The sequence below is a fragment of the Hylobates moloch genome, unplaced genomic scaffold (genome assembly GCF_009828535.3).
Source record: "Hylobates moloch isolate HMO894 unplaced genomic scaffold, HMol_V3 SCAFFOLD_20, whole genome shotgun sequence".
In the NCBI taxonomy this organism is placed as follows: Eukaryota; Metazoa; Chordata; class Mammalia; order Primates; family Hylobatidae; genus Hylobates; species Hylobates moloch.
Genome location: NW_026652295.1, coordinates 35,117,586 through 35,134,897, shown reverse-complemented (window position 1 = coordinate 35,134,897; position 17,312 = coordinate 35,117,586). Strand labels below are relative to the sequence as shown.

Sequence of the window (17,312 nt, the reverse complement as noted above, 5' to 3'; positions counted from 1 at the left end):
TTTTAAAAAAATTCCTCAAAGAACGATTTTAGTAGATACTGAAAACTCAAATACATAAAGTCAGATGCCTCTGGGCCCCCAAGAGTTAGCATGGAAGCCTGAAGCAAGTTAGGTATAAGACCAGGGGAGAGGGTAGGATCTTTGTTGAAATGGAAGACTAATGGAAGAGTGCCTTGTCTCCCTAAAGACATGTCAATAAAACAAACAAGCATCGTATCAAACATTGTATTAACCAAACAACAGCCATGGACTAAATTTGCCAATTTGTGAACCTTGGTACTTGTTTTACTTCAGAATATCTTGTAAAAAGTCAAGACTTGTAGCATATGTTAAGACCAAAACCACTATTCAGGGATTGGACTGAGTCTTTTTATTTTTTTTATTTTTTGAGACAGAGTCTCGCTCTGTCACCCAGGCTGGAGTGCAGTGGTGCGATCTCGGCTCACTACAAGCTCCGCCTCCCGGGTTCACGCCATTCTCCTGCCTCAGCCTCTCCAAGTAGCTGGGACTACAGGCACCCACCACCAGGCCCGGCTAATTTTTTGTATTTTTAGTATTTTTAGTAGAGACGGGGTTTCACCGTGGTCTCGATCTCCTGACCTTGTGATCCGCCCGCCTCGGCCTCCCAAAGTGCTGGGATTACAAGCGTGAGCCACCGCGCCCAGCCTGGACTGAGTCTTAATAAATTTAGATCTGAATCAACCCAATTTAGACCTTGTGACACTTAAAAAAGAGGGGAGGGGCCAGGCATGGTGGCACACACCTATAATCCTAGCTGCTTAGGAGGCTGAGGCAGGAGGATCACTTTAGACCAGGAGTTTGAGGCTTCAGTGAGCTATGATCACGCCACTGCACTCTAGCCGGAGTGACAGAGTGAGACCCTATCTCGTTGTAAAAAAAGTGTGGAGGGGGATTTGATAATATGCAGTGATGTTTGATTACTGTTCTGCATTTAAAGTAAATAAGGTAAATTTGAAAATAAAGCATTGCTTTAACAAAATAATTCCGGTTCTTTCAAACTTTCTACGACTTGGTCCTTTATAGATATTTCAGTGAAAGTATAAAACTGGAAATGTCATTAATTTGAATCTACAACTTTTCATAGGTGTTCTTGTATTTAAATTCAGTAAGGATTGATTGAGCACATAGCAGTGAACTAAATGCCGTGGTATCATCGCATTCCAGAATTGTCAGTGAGCTCACTGTCGTTGCAGATACTACTAGTGCAGACCCGAGGAAGAACTTGCAAGAGTCTCACTTTGGGGACTTATTTTTATCATAAGAGATTATTAGACAAAACTCTATGCAAAAGAGTAGTCATTTTAACTAATCAGAGATTCAGTTTATAGCAATGTTAAAGTTGCTATTTGCATTAAAGCCATTCATTTTGCCATTTTTTAAAGCCTTTCATCACTCAAGTTTTCATCACTGAATACCTTCAAATCAAATGTTGTCAATTTTGAGTTAGTAGGTTTGCCTAAGCAGAAATTGGATCTTTTGTATCATCACGATTAAATACTCAAAACAGTATTTAAACACGGTATTTAAATTGTTTAAGCAAATATACAATCTAATAAAGCAGAGCAAGCTTTGTCATTAATCAAATGCATATACCTCCAGGTTGGCCACATTCGTGCGGAGCGTGACATTCTAGTGGAGGCAGACAGTTTGTGGGTTGTGAAAATGTTCTATAGTTTTCAGGATAAGCTAAACCTCTACCTAATCATGGAGTTCCTGCCTGGAGGTAATTACTTGACGATGAAAGGTCATTTTTTCTTTTTGTTCTGTGGTTTCTTTCTCTCACATCACAATTAACCCTCCTTTCTACTTTTAAATGTGCTCACAAAGTTGCTTTCTATATCCTTTTTTAGGTCTATAAAGGAAGTCAGTAACCTGTCTTGTGCTGGGGTGCCTTTCTACAATCTTAGTGCCATGAAAGTAACCTTTTCATTCATTCACATGATTTCAGATGGACATTTCTTTCTTTTCTTCTTCTTTTTAAAATATATAGGAATAAACTAGGGTGCTCTGCCTGCTCTCCTGTCAATGGGAATCATATATGATCAATAACCCAAGTCACAACATTGAAGCTATAACATTCTTTGCTCCAAATTTTTGTTTCTTTTTGTATAACATATTAATAAGGAGTGAATTTTTTGTTACCTATATTAGTAGCCAGAAAAAATTTCTCATTTCTGAAATTTTAAGTTTTATGTAACTCAGCATGATCGTCTCCTAAGACAGCTCCAAAGTAAACCCAGAACAGAACGTGCCATCTGTTCTGAGGAAAGCAGTGTGTTTCCCAGTGAGCAGATGAACACTGAGCAAACTCTGGTGGGAAAAAAAAAAAAACAAACTTTTTCCTTTTTGGTTCCTATAATTGTGGCATAATATTTTGATTTTTGGCCGGGCGCGGTGGCTCACGCTTGTAATCCCAGCACTTTGGGAGGCCGAGGCGGGCGGATCACGAGGTCAGGAGATCGAGACCACAGTGAAACCCCGTCTCTACTAAAAATACAAAAAATTAGCCGGGCGTGGTGGCGGGCGCCTGTAGTCCCAGCTACTCGGAGAGGCTGAGGCAGGAGAATGGCGTGAACCCGGGATGCGGAGCTTGCAGTGAGCCGAGATCGCACCACTGCACTCCAGCCTGGGTGACAGAGCGAGACTCTGTCTCAAAAAAAAAAAAAAAAAAAAAAAAAATTTTGATTTTTGTGACAACCCTTAGATTTAGGGTCATCAATACTTTTTAATAAAGAAACACATTTAATAAAAAATAAACAGTTGATTATTGTTAGAATGAGGAGAAACTTTTTTAACATTTAGATGCCAGTTCTTAAATAAGAGTAAGAGCCAACTTGGTTACCAGCTCCTAACGTGTCCTCAAGCCTCAACCTGTACCATCTTCCATAGCTTCTCATGTCTCCTGGACCCTGCCCTTTGCACTTGGTGGAGCTGGCCTGCAGAGCCATAGAGCATCTGGCCTGAGCTCTCCAATCATCTGGGCAAACTTGCACAGGCGAGGCCCCATTGACTGCTCTCCTGAGCCACAGAACTAAGGCCATATAGCTACCTTACTGGGGTAGCAGCCCAAGTGCACTGTCTCCATGTGTCTGGTGGGCCTCCAGATTGAAGGGCTGCCAGGAGTGATTAGGAAATCGTATTTTTTAAGTATTGGACTGAAAAAGAGCACTTTAATAAATGGTTTAATTTTTGCCTGAGGGAAAAATAGCTACTTTTCTCCAATAATACAAAACATAATGTTCTAAATGAAATGAAATTGAAAAAGCAGCATGATGCTGTTAAAATCAGAGGTTTCTTTCTCTTTTCCTTATTTTCTAACATAAGTGGCTTTATGTGAGGTCTAAACTGAATCTTTACTGTTTTCTCTTAGTTTTAAACTCCTTATACATGTTTTCTTTGCATTTCTCACTGTTGAGTTAGGACCTGAATCTTTTTCTGCCATTTTATGTTGCTGGTATTAGACAGAAATGATGAAATTTTGACTTTGCAGAAAACTAACGAGGTTACCTTTTAACTGCTAGAATACTGATACTGTATTTTAAAAGTTACATAACGGGTACTGGTGTCCATTTAAATACCTATAATAACGCACTAGAGAAAAAAAGCACTGACCTTGAGAGGTGTTCGTTGTACTCTTCCAGGAGGCAGTTATTGCACGTTCTAGTGTATAGCATTTTCAGTTCATTTTTAGCTTTTGTTGACTAATGCTTTGCTACCCAAGTCCTTTCTTTTTATTTGTTTGTGTTCTGTGAATAGAAGTTGGAAAGCTTGTTTTCAGCCTCTCCAAGTGTTTACATTTTTATTTGGCATTTCAGCCTCTCTATAACAATGGCAATACAATCTGTGTGGAAGTGCCATTTAGTTATAGATGCAGAAAAGCTTGCAGATATTTGTTCAGGCAAAGTGAAAAGTAAAGCAGCTTTTTACCCCGAGTCCAAAAAATTATCCTAAGAAAATATAGTTGTTTTTTAAAGTGTGGGAGAAATTTTCTCTCAAAAGTAAAATAGAAATCACAGCTTAGTGATCAACCTTAGCTAGCTTAGGTGTGAAAATCCCATTTCTTCTCATGTTGGCAATGTGGGTCTATCTCTGGCACACAGAAGAGGTCTGTTTAGCTGCCTTATTTTGGCAGATAGGGAAGACATATCTGAAAATTGGTACTTACTCGTACGTTGTTTGTGTGTGTGTGTGTGTGTGTGTGTGGTGGCTTTGTATCTTCTTGTTTCCAGGGGACATGATGACCTTGTTGATGAAAAAAGACACTCTGACAGAAGAGGAGACTCAGTTTTATATAGCAGAAACAGTATTAGCCATAGACTCTATTCACCAACTTGGATTCATCCACAGAGACATCAAACCAGACAACCTTCTTTTGGATAGCAAGGTATGGGGGGGCATTGGTATGAACTATGCACATTTACTGATTTGAGCAGCCTCTGCTTTAACACCTGCGCCCCTTTGGTCATCCCAGTGGGCGAGCTGTGCCTGCCTTGTCATGATTTTCTTTTTTTTTTTAAACAGGTAAGTTTGCTGTCACTTCCTTTCTCTGAAAGGCTATGATTCTATAATTTGGTTGAGCATTTCTCTTAAAAATAAAGGAAACTCTTGAAAATAAGAGCAAAATTGATGTAGAGGGCAATTTTGTAATAAAGCCAAAGATAGTCATCTTCTCTTAGCATATAATTAACTGTTACTGATACATCACCTATCTAGAGCCCTTCTGTTGGGCAACCTCATCAGTTAATGAGGAACCCAGCCAAGAAGCAGGAAATGCAGTAACAATAAGGACCTGTAACAAAGTCCAGGTTCCAAATCATGCTCTCTGCTTAAAGAAGAGTCCTGCCCAGCCTCTTTTTTTTTTTTTTAAATTGAGATGAAGTCTCGCCCTGTTGCCCAGGCTGGAGTGCAGAGGCGCGATCTTGGCTCACTGCAACCTCCGCCTCCTGGGTTCAAGCGATTCTCATTGCCTCAGCCTCCCAAGTAGCTGGGATTACAGGTGCGCACCACCACGCCCCTGCCCAGCTTCTTAAATGGCCTGTTTATATTTATTTTTAGACATGCAGATAAGCTTAGTTGCCTAGTTCCTAAACTTACAGCAAATTAGAAGATAATCCCTGTGCTGCCAACTAACTTGCTAGATAACCCTTGGCAAATCTCTTTACCACCTGGATCTCATTGTTCTTATCCATAAAGTGAAAATACTGATCTAGGAAACCCCTTAAATCCCGTTCATCTCTAAAACTCTAGAATGTTGTTTTCTGTTAAGCAGAGTTGTTGTCTTGACTGAATTTTTCTTGTAAGGTGAAAAGTAAATTTATTTTCTAGGGTATTTTTCTTCTTTGCTGTCTTTTGATAACTTTCTTGCTTTGCTGCCCTTGAAAGACCTGAAGTTGTTGTTTTTTTTGTTTTGTTTTGTTTTTTGAGACGGTCTCATTCTGTCATCCAGGTTGAAGTGCAGTGGCACAGTTATAGCTCACTGCAATCTAATTCTTGGGTTCAAGAGATCCTCTTGCCTCAGCCTCCTGAGTAGTTGGGACTATAGGTACATGCCACTGTACCTTTTTTTTTTTTTTGAGACGGAGTCTCGCTGTGTTGCCCAGGCTGGAGTGCACTAGTGTAATCTCTGCTCACTGCAAGCTCCACCTCCCGGGTTCACACCATTCTCCTGCCTCAGCTTCTTGAGTAGCTGGGACAACAGGCGCCCGCCACCACACCCGGCTAATTTTTTGTATTTTTAGTAGAGATGGGGTTTCACGGTGTTAGCCATGATGGTCTCTATCTCCTGACCTTGTGATCTGCCCGCCTCGGCCTCCCAAAGTGCTGGGATTATAGGCGTGAGCCACCGAGCCTGGCCTTTTTTTTTTTTTTTCTTAATTTTTAGTAGAGCTGAGGTCTCGCTTTGCTGCCCAGGCTGCTCTCAAACTCCCTGGTTTAAGTGATCCTCCCACCTCAGCCTCTCAAAGTCCTGGGATTACAAGTGTGAGCCACCACCTGCTTTTTTCTTCATTATAATGCACAGAAGTGGAGTGGAATAGTGGACACCAAAGGCTAGGGAGTGTGGCAGAGAGGGGGATATGGGAAGAGGTTGGTTAAAAAAAAAGGCTGGGGCCAGGCATGGTGGCTTGCGCCTGTAATCATCCCAGCACTTTGGGAGGCTGAGGCAGGTGGATCACGAGGTCAAGAGATCGAGACCATCCTGGCCAACATGGTGAAACCCCGTCTCTACTAAAAATACAAAAATTAGCTGGGCGTGGTGGAGTGTGCCTGTAGTCCCATCTACTCGAGAGGCTGAGGCAGGAGAATCACTTGAACCCGGGAGGTGGAGGTTGCAGTGAGCCGAGATCACGCCACTGTGCTCTAGCCTGGTGACAGAGCCAGACTCCTTCTCAAAAAAAAAAAAAAAGAGGCTGGACGCAGTGGCTCACACCTGTAATCCCAGCACTTTGGGAGGCCAAGGTGGGTGGATCACGAGGTCAGGAGCTCAAGACCAGCCTGGCCAACATGATAAAACCTTGTCTCTACTAAAAATACAAAAATTAGCTGGGTGTGGTGGTGGGCACCTGTAATCCCAGCTACCTGGGAGGTAGAGCCAGGAGAATCACTTGAACCCAGAAGGTGGAGGTTGCAGTGAGCTGAGATCGTACCACTGCACTTTAGCCTGGGGGACAGAGCAAGACTCCATCTAAAAAAAAAAAATAATAATAATAATAATAATAATGCATAAACATGGTAGAAAATTTGAACAATACAGACAGTATTAAAGAAGAAAAATTATGCTGGACGGGCGCAGTGGTCCACGCCTGTAATCTCAGCATTTTGGGAGGCCAAGGCAGGTGGATTACCTGAGGTTAAGAGTTGGAGACCAGCTTGGACAACATGGTGAAACCCCGTTTCTACTAAAAATAAAAAATTAGCTGGGTGTGGTGGCACGTGCCTGTAATCCCAGCTACTCGGGAGGCTGAGGCAGGAGAATCAGCTTGAACCTGGGAAGCGGAGGTTGCAGTGAGCCAAGATTGTGCCACTGCACTCCAGCCTGGCCAACAGAGTGAGACTCCATCTCAAAAAAAAAAAAAAGAAAAATAATCTCATCACTGAAAGATAACTATTTTGTTGTAATCACTTTGATGCCTTTCTGTTTGTGGCATTTATATAAAGTTAGCATCCTAAAAGTAAATAGCTTTGTATTCTGTGTAAACATTAAAATATTAATGCTAGATATTTTCCTGTGTCATTAATATCAGATATATGTTTAATAAAGCACTGGCCCTACCTTGTGTGATTCAAAGTTCAGATGCCCTGGTTGGTGCCCCAGGTACCTTAGTGCTGGCTTCTTTGTCCCCTGTAGTCTATGTTCAGATCCAGCAACCATATTAAAGAACTTGAGGATTCGGTCTAACTGAAGAGGAATGGGGGATCCTGTTAGTTGCAGGTTTGCCCTTTATATTATGCTAGCTCACACTTGTAGCAAAATGTTCTCATAAGCATGTTGATTTGTGTTCAGCCACATAGATTATAGTCCTAAAAATGTAGGAGTTTTGAGTTCCTGTTGCATACTCAGAATAGCTGTAGAATTCCCTGAAAGGCTAGGCTTATAGCATGTGCTCCAGGAACTGCTTTTAAAAAGTTTCACTTTCTTTCTTTCTTGCTTTTTTTTTGTTTTTGAGGTGGCGTCTCACTGTGTCACCCATGCTGGAGTGCAGTGATGTTATCTTGGCTCACTGTGACTTCTGCCTCCCAGTTTCAAGTAATTCTCCTGCCTCAGCCTCCCAAGTAGCTGGGATCATAGGGGTGCACCACCATGTCCAGCTAATTTTTGTATTTTTAGTAGAGACGGGGTTTCCACCCTGTTGGCCAGACTGGTTTTGAACTCCTGACCTCAGGTGATCCACCCGCCTCGGCCTCCCAAAGTGTTGGGATTACAGGCGTGAGCCACTGTGCCCAGCCAAAAACAGTTTTTCTTAGTCCTTTCTTAGAGTTGTCCAGGTAAGATATGTAATCATGAGAACTATAAACTTCCTTGGCTTGTAGAATAAGTTACTTGCAAATCTGCAAAAAAAAAGATACTGAGGCCAGGTGCGGTGGCTCACGCCTGTAATCCCAGCTCTTTGGGAGGCCGAGGCGGGTGGATCATGAGGTCAGGAGTTCAAGACCAGCCTGGCCAAGGTGGTAAAACGCTGTCTCTACTAAAAATACAAAAAAATTAGCCAGACGTGGTGGCGGGCACCTGTAATCCCAGCTACTCAGGAGGCTGAGGCACAGAATTTCTTGAACCCGGGAGGCAGAGAATTTCTTGAACCCGGGAGGCAGAGGTTGCAGTGAGCCAAGATGGCGCCACTGCACTTCAGCCTGGGTGACAGAGCGAGACTGTGTCTCAGAAAGAAAAAGAAGAAAAAAAAAAAGATACTGAGTTTAATAGGCTCAAAGCTGTCCCTGTTTGGCAATTTACCTTGCTGTGTACATACGTACATACACACATCCAAACCTAATTGGATTTCTTTTGAAACAAAACATAATAAAATTTGACCCATCTGAGCAGGGCTCCTATAGCCTTGTATCTTGGAAAATTTGTATGTTTAAGCCTGATGATGTCCTTGAGAAAGGTGGTATTCTGGAAAGACCACAGACATTGAAGTCATTTGGGCTCAAATTTTGGTCACACCACTTCTGATTGTGTAACCCTGAGCAAGGTAGATCTCTGAGCATCAGGATTTCCTCTTATATTTCTGATTTCAACTCTCTTAAAATTTTGCCACCCTAAGAATACCTACTTTTTCCTTAGGGCTAGTTATGTGCTAGGTACTGTGTTAGGAGTCTTACATACATTAATGCCCATTCCTGCCAGAAAGATACCTGTACTTTCATTTTCCAGATGAGATGAGGTGGCAGGGTAAAGTAATCCTGGTCTGGGAGGAAGAGCATGGGCTGATTTCTGGTTTTGGTTCTGCCATTTTAACGGCAATTCATTTAACAGCTCTAAGTCTGTGATGTGTGGTTTAGGAGTTTTAAATGAGACAACACAAAGCATTGATCAAGGTACCTGACTCGTAGAAGGTGTGCATTTTCCTTTATGAAAATTATAAAGTTAGAGATTTATGATTGGAATACAGTATGGTCGTGATGGCAGCGGTGGCCTGTCTGGAGCCTCTGCTGGGAAGATGCCAGCTGCGGTGGGGGAGGTGCGGTCAGGGCTGTGTGCTCCATGGAGCTGGCAGGAGCTGGGAACAAGCGGGAGCCCTGCCCTCCCAGGCACAGTTGCAGCTGCCCAACCACAGCTGCAGACCTGGGCATCCCGGAAGCCCATGAGCTTGGAAGTACCTGCTCCTGCTGCCTGACCTGTCTGTGCTCCTGGTGTCCACTCCAATTTCAGAGCAAAGTTGAGGCCGAGCCTGGGTTCTACTGAGACCTGGTCTGGTGTGCACACACTTGGGGCGGTGCTGACACACCAGCCCCCTGCAGCCTCAGCCCCCTCCGGACTTTGGGTGCCAAGAAGCATGAGGGAGGCCAAGCAGGGGAGGAGGGCAGCTGGGTACAGGTCTGTAGATGCCCCTTTACACCAACAGCCTGGGTGCTGTGGACAAAATGATTGATGGCCATAAGAGGCAGACAGGCTCCTGGGTGGAAAGGGGTGGGTCCCTGGCGAAGCCCCACCTTCAAGCCAGGGATGGCCTGAAGCCTGAGGGCCAAGCTGTCTGTTCGGGCTGGAGTCTGTGGCCCAGAGTAAGAACTTGTGGTTTTTCTGGACCTGCCCGTGGCCGCCCATGGACCAATCAGCACGTACTTTCTCCCTTTTGAAACCCATAAAAACCCTGGACTCAGACTCTGGCAGATGTCAGACGACCTGCTGCAGAAAGGAGCTGTCTACTCTGGGTCTCCTAAGGACTACAGACTTGATGGGTGCTGGGTCCAACCTGCAGACTGCGACCAAGCGACGGATGAAAAAAATGCACTCCAACACAGATATCCAGTGAAAGAGTGGGCTACCGGGAGCGGGCTGCCTACAGAAAGAGTTGTAGCAGCCTCAGCCCTGACAAGCTGGTGCTGCAGGCAACTATTTAGTACAGATTTAATGACAAAGGCCTTGAGTCATTGTGGGTAATTTAACGTGGTCATCGCCCCCCACCCCCACCTCATCTCCAGAGAGAGCAGTCCTGCGCCTCGATTATTAAAGGCCAGGTTCCGAGGCCTAAGTAAACTAACTTACCTAGATCAGTTTTTTTTTTTTTTTTTTAATTATACTTTAGGTTTTAGGGTACATGTGCACCATGTGCAGGTTTGTTACATACGTATCCATGTGCCCCCTTGTTACCTAACCTAAGCTTTCAGGCACCAGATAAGAGAATCTGGCTGCCTTCGGCCAAATCCTTTTCTGAAGCTTTTGTAAAACTTCCCAGCCTTCTAAGGAGGTTTGCTTCTTTCTACAATTTTTCCCACCACCCTTACCGAACCCCTACAGATGGGATGACCTGCCTGCGTCTGGGAGGTACCCACTCTGGGTCTTTTCTGCACTGAAGGCTGCTCAGATGTCAGGATGACCTGCCTGCGGAAAGGAGCAACCCACTTTGGGTCTCCTGAGAGCTGTACTGTCGCTCAATAAAGCTCCTCTTCACCTTGTTCACCCTCCAGTTGTCCGTATACCTCATTCTTCCTGAATGCAGGACAAGAACCTGGGACCCGTCAAATGGTGGGGCTGAAAAAGCAGTAACACAAACAGGGCTGAAATATGTCTCCCTTGCTCGCCACGTTGCAGGCAGTAAGAAGGAGAGAAGAGCTGCGGCCCTTCCGGGAGCCCAGACTTAGGGGCTTCCTGAGCCAGTGCTGTGACACCCCCTTTAGGGCTCTGCGGTTTCTGGCATCTCCAAGCTTCCAGGTGCCGCTGCATTCTCCTCGTCCAGATGCAGGTGCCCACAACAGAAGCCGCTTGCAGTGCATCTCGTCCAGCCGCAGGCTTGCATGGAGCCAGCACCTATGCCGGCACCTGGAGCTGCCTGCTCTGCCCGGCTGTGTACAGTGGCCACCGGTGTGCCTGGCTGTGCGCAGTGGCTGGACCCTGCACTCACACACTGGCAGGCTTGGGATCCGGGCTGGTAGCACAAGCCTGCCAGGCTGAGTGGGCGGAATGAGCCCAGCGGACCTGAGCAAAACTCAGGTAAAGGCACCAATGACCACAGAGGCTTCTGACTAGAAGCCCAAGGTTCTCATGGCAATAGCATTTATCAAGGACTATCCAATAATATTTATTCTCTTTGTCTTTGAAACAGTTTACTCCTGGAATTTATTCCAATGGAATAAGAGGAGGAAAAGCTATATGAACAATTTTGAAAAGATTTACTCTTCATTTAACAACTATTTATTAAGGTCATCCTGAATCATGCCCAGTTAGGTCTGGGCATACAGACTCTGTCAGAGGGCACCTGATAATCCATGTTATATGAGAGCTAAGAATTGAAAATGGAATGCACATCCAGTATTAGGGGGATGGTAAGGTAAACAATGAAGTGCCAAGTTAATTGAATGTTATGTAGACTTTTAAAGTGGTAATTTTGGCCAGGTGTGGTGGCGCATGCCTATAATCTTAGAACTTTGGGAGGCTGGGACGGGAGGATCACTTGACCTCAGGAGTTTGAGACCAGCCTGGGAAACACAGGGAAACCCTGTATCTCCAAAAAATAAAAAAAATTAGTCGGATGTGATGGCACGCACCTGAGGTCCCAGCTACCCAGGAAGCTGAGTTGGGAGGATCACTTGAACCTGGGAGGTCGAGGCCACAGTGAGCCATGATCACGCCACTGTACTCCAGTTTGGGTGACACAGCAAGACCATGTCTCAAAAAAAAAAAAAAAAAATCCTGAAGACCATATAGAAACAGAGGAATATTTGAGTACAAGAAGTAGTAAAATTGTCTCTAGATGCTGTGGAGGGGTCAGCTATGCTTAAAAATCAGTATTTGGATAAAACCAAAGATCATATGCAGAAATGAAAATAATTTTATTAGTATAATAGGATTTGGGATTAAAAAAATTTATGTGCAATTACATGATTTTTCTTATAATAAAAGAAGGAGCAGTGTACTTTGGCTGTAGAGCTATAATGGATGCTGGAAGGAGCAGAAGGTAATGTTCTGTTCTACCTCCAAGAATACTCATCCGTCTATCACCTTGTTTCTTCCCCATAGGGCCATGTGAAACTTTCTGACTTTGGTCTTTGCACAGGACTGAAAAAAGCACATAGGACAGAATTTTATAGGAATCTGAACCACAGCCTCCCCAGTGATTTCAGTAAGTGGTAACAATTACGTTTGCCTTTTTGTTCTAACTGGGCCTAGAAGAGCTGTTTCCCTTGTAACCAAATTATGCAGGACAGATAGGAGATTCTCACACTTTGAGTATGTAGAGAATAAAAATACCTTCCCAGGTTTGCCTGTGATTTGTGTTGTCTGGTGAGGCAAGATGAATGAGTGGGTACCAAGTGTGTGAAGGCAGAGGTTGAAAGGGGTCTTCTTTAGAGGTCTACTGGGAAGGTCACTGGAGATGAGTATGGGACAAGCAAGCAGAAGTAGTAGAAGAAAAACTCCTGGGAACAGTTCTGAGCTAGATTTATCCTGGGTACTTCTTTCCTTCATGACAGAAAGAAGTTTATGACAGTTACTTCCATTTGAGCACTGTGATATCATTGACAACTATGTAGTAAAATTTCAGTTCATCCTAGAAAAGCTTATGTCAAATCATGCATCATAAATTCAGATGTCCCTGATCATATAAGTTACTACTACTTGGAAAATTGATGGTAATTTTGAGAAATTGTGACTGTTTTAGATCCACGTTAGGACCTCAGTTCTAGTTGAGACTGAATTCCCTGTAATTCTGATGTAAGTCCTGTATCCTCTGCCACTTGATCCACATGGGAGTGCCTTTTACAACTCTGTGTGAGTCTTGTAAGTTAATGCTTTACAGCCTCTGATTTGGGTTTACTGGAAATGTACTAGGATATGTATCATCTGGAGCTTTTGATGTATGAGTAGAAGAAAAGCAAGACTTTAGGGTCTCATATGACTTGAAAGAGCCTACTAAAAAAAGTAGTAAACATTTTGGTCTGAACTTTGACTGCAGCTTGTATTCTTTACTTTCAGCTTTCCAGAACATGAATTCCAAAAGGAAAGCAGAAACCTGGAAAAGAAATAGACGTCAGCTAGTAAGTAATATCTGTGGCTTCTGAAATGCTACAAACCAAGTATGAATAAGTTCAAACTATTTGCACATAAATTTGCATTTGACAAATATTTGCAACATATCCCTTGCTTTTAAGATTACCTAAAGAGAGTGCTGTCGTTAGGTTGGTAGGACCGTAAGGAATCTTTGGAAGGAGGACAGGTAATATTAGGTTGTTTCGATTGTGACATTTTCCGTGGGTGACCTCATTCTGACCTTTTAGCTTGGTAACAATACCTTTCCTTCCTGCCCCACCTTTTCTCCATTTTCATACTGGTAAAGGGGTTATAGTTAAGCTGGAGATCTGTCAGAACTAAGTACAAATACCTACCTAGAGTTTTCAGGCATCAGTTCTCAAACTTTTTAAAAATTTTGATCCACTCGGGCAAGGGCAAGTCTCCTCAATTCATTTTCCTCACACTTTCTGACTTCATGATGTAAAAAAGAACTTACTTATAAAGATTGGAGAGAAATATAAGTGGAATGCTTATTACTTTATATGCATTTGACTTTGTGCCTATATAAAATTATGTCCTACAGGCTGAAAAATAGGAAACATCGTGTTTACCTTGATAGTATGTTGGAAGTACAAATTTACCAGTGAAATATTGCCGTCTAGGCAGAATTTATTTTTTACCAATAGCTGATAATTGGTTCATGTTTGAAGTTCATTGTACATGTTCTAGTGTCCAGTTACTGGAAAGTTATTGGCCAGATAATAGAAACGTGTATCACTACATTCTTAAGCTTTGCAAGAAACCCATAGCACATGAAATTGATGATGGTAAAGCCAAACTAACATTTGGTCATTAGAAAGCAGAGTAGCAGCAATGGGAAACTGACTAACTTGGAATGATGGTCATGCAGATGTATTGTCTAGAAATGGTAGCACTTCTGTTTGTCCACATGTATGGTAGTAACTTGGCAAATTTACCAAATACTGTGTTTCAGTCAGGATTCCTAGTAAAATACCGATTTACAGTTCTCTAGAGTACCTTTAATAACACTCTTAGTAGGTCACTAATAGGTGGATGTCAGTTACATGTGAAAATGGAAGCCTATGGGATGGTTTAAGAAAGAGTCAAAGGAAAGGCTTGCATTCGTTTTGATTTATTTGAAGCCCACCTATCAGTGGGGCCTCAGACAATATTTACTTGGGAAATCTTCAGTTTAGTACAGTTAGTTACAAAACAGTCTCCCTTCCTTGGGAACTCTGCTACTCTTTAAACTTCTGAATTCTGTATGTGGTTGAAAAATGGTTTATGTATCTCGTTGAGGGAGTGTCAGGAACCAATTTGGTCAGATGCTTCTATTATATCTCTCCACAGAGGAGTAGTTTTTAACCTTGGTTGCACAACAAAATCACCTGGGGAACTTCAGAACATGTTGATGTCCAGGTTCCACCCACAGAAATTATGATTCAGTTGATCTGGGATATAGTGTGGGTATCTGGTTTTTAAAAGACTGAGTGATTCTACTGTGCACTGAATGTGGAGAACCTCCACTGAAGAGGTTATGTCTTAAATAATAGCTCCTGCATTGTTGGGAAACTAATATTTATCTATTTTTTTGGAAACAGAAAGTAAGGAATCTGTGATTTCTTTTCTTTCTTTCTTTCCTTTCTTTTCTTTTCTCTCTTTTTTTGGCAGGCCAGGATTTAACCTTTGGCTACTGTGCTAACAAGTATTTTGGGGATAAAGCTTAAGTGTCTTGAATTGTTCCTTGTATTCCAAGACAAGCTTTGTGCTCTTTGATGTGTACCCAAGGGTCATGTCATGATTAGAGGAACCGTTTCTGTAGTTCTATAAGGAAAGCAATTTCACAATTTTCGTGTTTGCAGTTAAATGTCATTTAATAGTTAAAAACATTTTTGAAAATCGGAATAAACTTAAGGCCCTGATGCTATGATTAAGGTTCTTGCCTTTTTATACTATATACAGTAGAAATGGGAAAGTGTAAATTAAGGTCATCCTCATATTATCTCTTTTCATAACTTGAAGAAAATGAAGCCACCTCTCAGTCTTCCAAATGTTAATTAACTGTGTTACTTTGACCTTTTATAAGTGATCCCATTCAGCTAGTACCAAGCTGAAGATTGATATTCATTAATGGTTAATATAAATTTACTGCTCTAGGTTAAGCCTAACATATGTAATTGCTACTCAGCCTATTACTTTTTAGTCCATTGGGAATCACTAAAAAAAGTAGAGGCTTTAGCTTCATTCCTTGGCTGCTTAAATTATATTGTAATGTTTTAAATTGTTATGTGGTCCTGTATAACCTTAGGCCCCAGTAACTGATTAATATGAGTCAGCTTTAAGTTAATTACAGATATAAAAGGTAATAGACACCTAGGCATCCAATCTTGGTCAGTTTAATTTTTTAGGGTAGAATTTACAGAAGTGAGTAGGAAATTAAATTGCTTTATTTCTCCTAAAACCCTGACACAAAATCATAAGGTTAGAACACATTTAGTTGAAATGACTGTTAACAACCAATAGAGCTATTCCAGATTGCAGCTTTCATTGACACTTGAAATACCCAGAAAAAAAAAGGAAAAACTGGAGTACAGATTTATGAGGTTAGAGTTGGAGGACACCCTGGTTGGAAAACAGCAAAGGTTTGGGAAGGGGGCAGTCCTTAGATTGGAAAGGGCACACCTGGTACAGATGGTGTGGTAAAAAGTGTGGTAAAATGCGAGCGAGCTCCTATGGCAGACTCTAGGTTCTGGAATAAGAGCAATACTCTTACCTTTACAGATTTGAGCCTGTTGTTTGCTATATTTTATAACTCTTAAGAGTTTTTTTTAATGCACTGGTATCTTGAAGGAGTTCTTTTCCTCTGGCAGTAGACCTCTGGTTTTATAATGGAAATTTTTGAACAAGTAAGATCTGCTTAGATTTACATTCGTCTTTGGTAGAGTAAACCTCATCTCTAAATTAAAGGGTATTTGTAATTTCTTACCTTTATGATTAGAATGGAAATTCTTGGAGAGGGCCTAATCCACGTTTCAGTCTTTAAAGCTTAAAGACAAAAGACAACACTGGCATTTGTGTTATTTAATATCTGCATTTAAATATATATCATACACACACACACACACACACACACACACACACACACACACACTTAGCTATATGGAAAAAATGGATCCCCACCTTACAGTATATGCAAAAGTCAATTCTAGATGGGAAATTAAACTTTAAAAATTTTTAAAGAAAATACAGGGCAATATCTTTATGACCTCAGAGTAAAGAGGGATTTCTTAAATAAGATACAAGAACTACAGCTCATAAAGGAAAAAGTTGGTTTATTTTATTACTTTAAGGAAAAAAAAACCTTCTATATATCAAAAGACATAAAGAAATGAAAAAACAAGCCACACGGTACAGCTACTTTGGAATTACCTTTCAGAATTCATGTGTACACCCTACAGCGCTGCAATTCTACCCCAGTCATAGGCCCTGGAGAAACTGCACATGTGAACCAGGAGACAGGCAGAAGAATGTTTATTGCATTTTCATAATAGCAAAAGACTGCGAATAACCCAGTGTCCATCCACAGGAAAATAGTTACATTCTGGAATAGAATATTTTGCAGCAGTAAAAATAATTGAACTAACAGCTACGTGTGACAGTGTGAATCAGTTTTAGAAACAAAGTTGAGAGGAAGAATCTAATAGCAGAAGACTGTATATAGAATGGTACCATTTTAATAAAGCTCAAAAATAAAACTAAGATCTCATTTAGAGAGATACATGGCAAAATTATTTTTAAAAGCAGAGGAGTGACAAAACACGAAATTCAGCATAGTGGTTAAAAGAAGCAGGAGAGACGGGGAGGAGTACATGTTTAGCTTTAATAATATTGGTATTACTTGGTTCTTCAGTTGAACTCGTGGCTATTCATTTTCATGATTTTGCATTATAATTTGATAATGTATGTAATTAACACATGTATGTATGTGACATATTTACTTTTGGTAACAAATACTACTTCACTAAAAAAAATCACAATAAAAATAACAAGCCTCAATCTGGGAGAAGATATTTGCAGTATACAAATATCTTAAACAGATTAATGTCCT

At 41.7% G+C, this 17,312-nt stretch overlaps 1 protein-coding gene across 6 annotated transcripts in view; it reads left to right on the top strand.

Moving 5' to 3' along the window:
• STK38 (serine/threonine kinase 38) overlaps positions 1 to 17,312 on the top strand; it is a 106,831-nt gene that overhangs the window by 73,852 nt on the left and 15,667 nt on the right. For all 6 annotated transcript variants that reach the window (XR_009211413.1, XM_058432688.1, XM_058432687.1 and 3 more), the window contains 4 exons: positions 1,621 to 1,744; positions 4,251 to 4,405; positions 12,194 to 12,296; positions 13,148 to 13,209. Coding sequence is in view for 5 of the 6 variants with exons in the window: in XM_058432688.1 (XP_058288671.1) it covers positions 1,621 to 1,744; positions 4,251 to 4,405; positions 12,194 to 12,296; positions 13,148 to 13,209 (444 nt within the window). In the remaining variant the exon portion in view is untranslated. The remainder of the gene's footprint in view (positions 1 to 1,620; positions 1,745 to 4,250; positions 4,406 to 12,193; positions 12,297 to 13,147; positions 13,210 to 17,312) is intronic.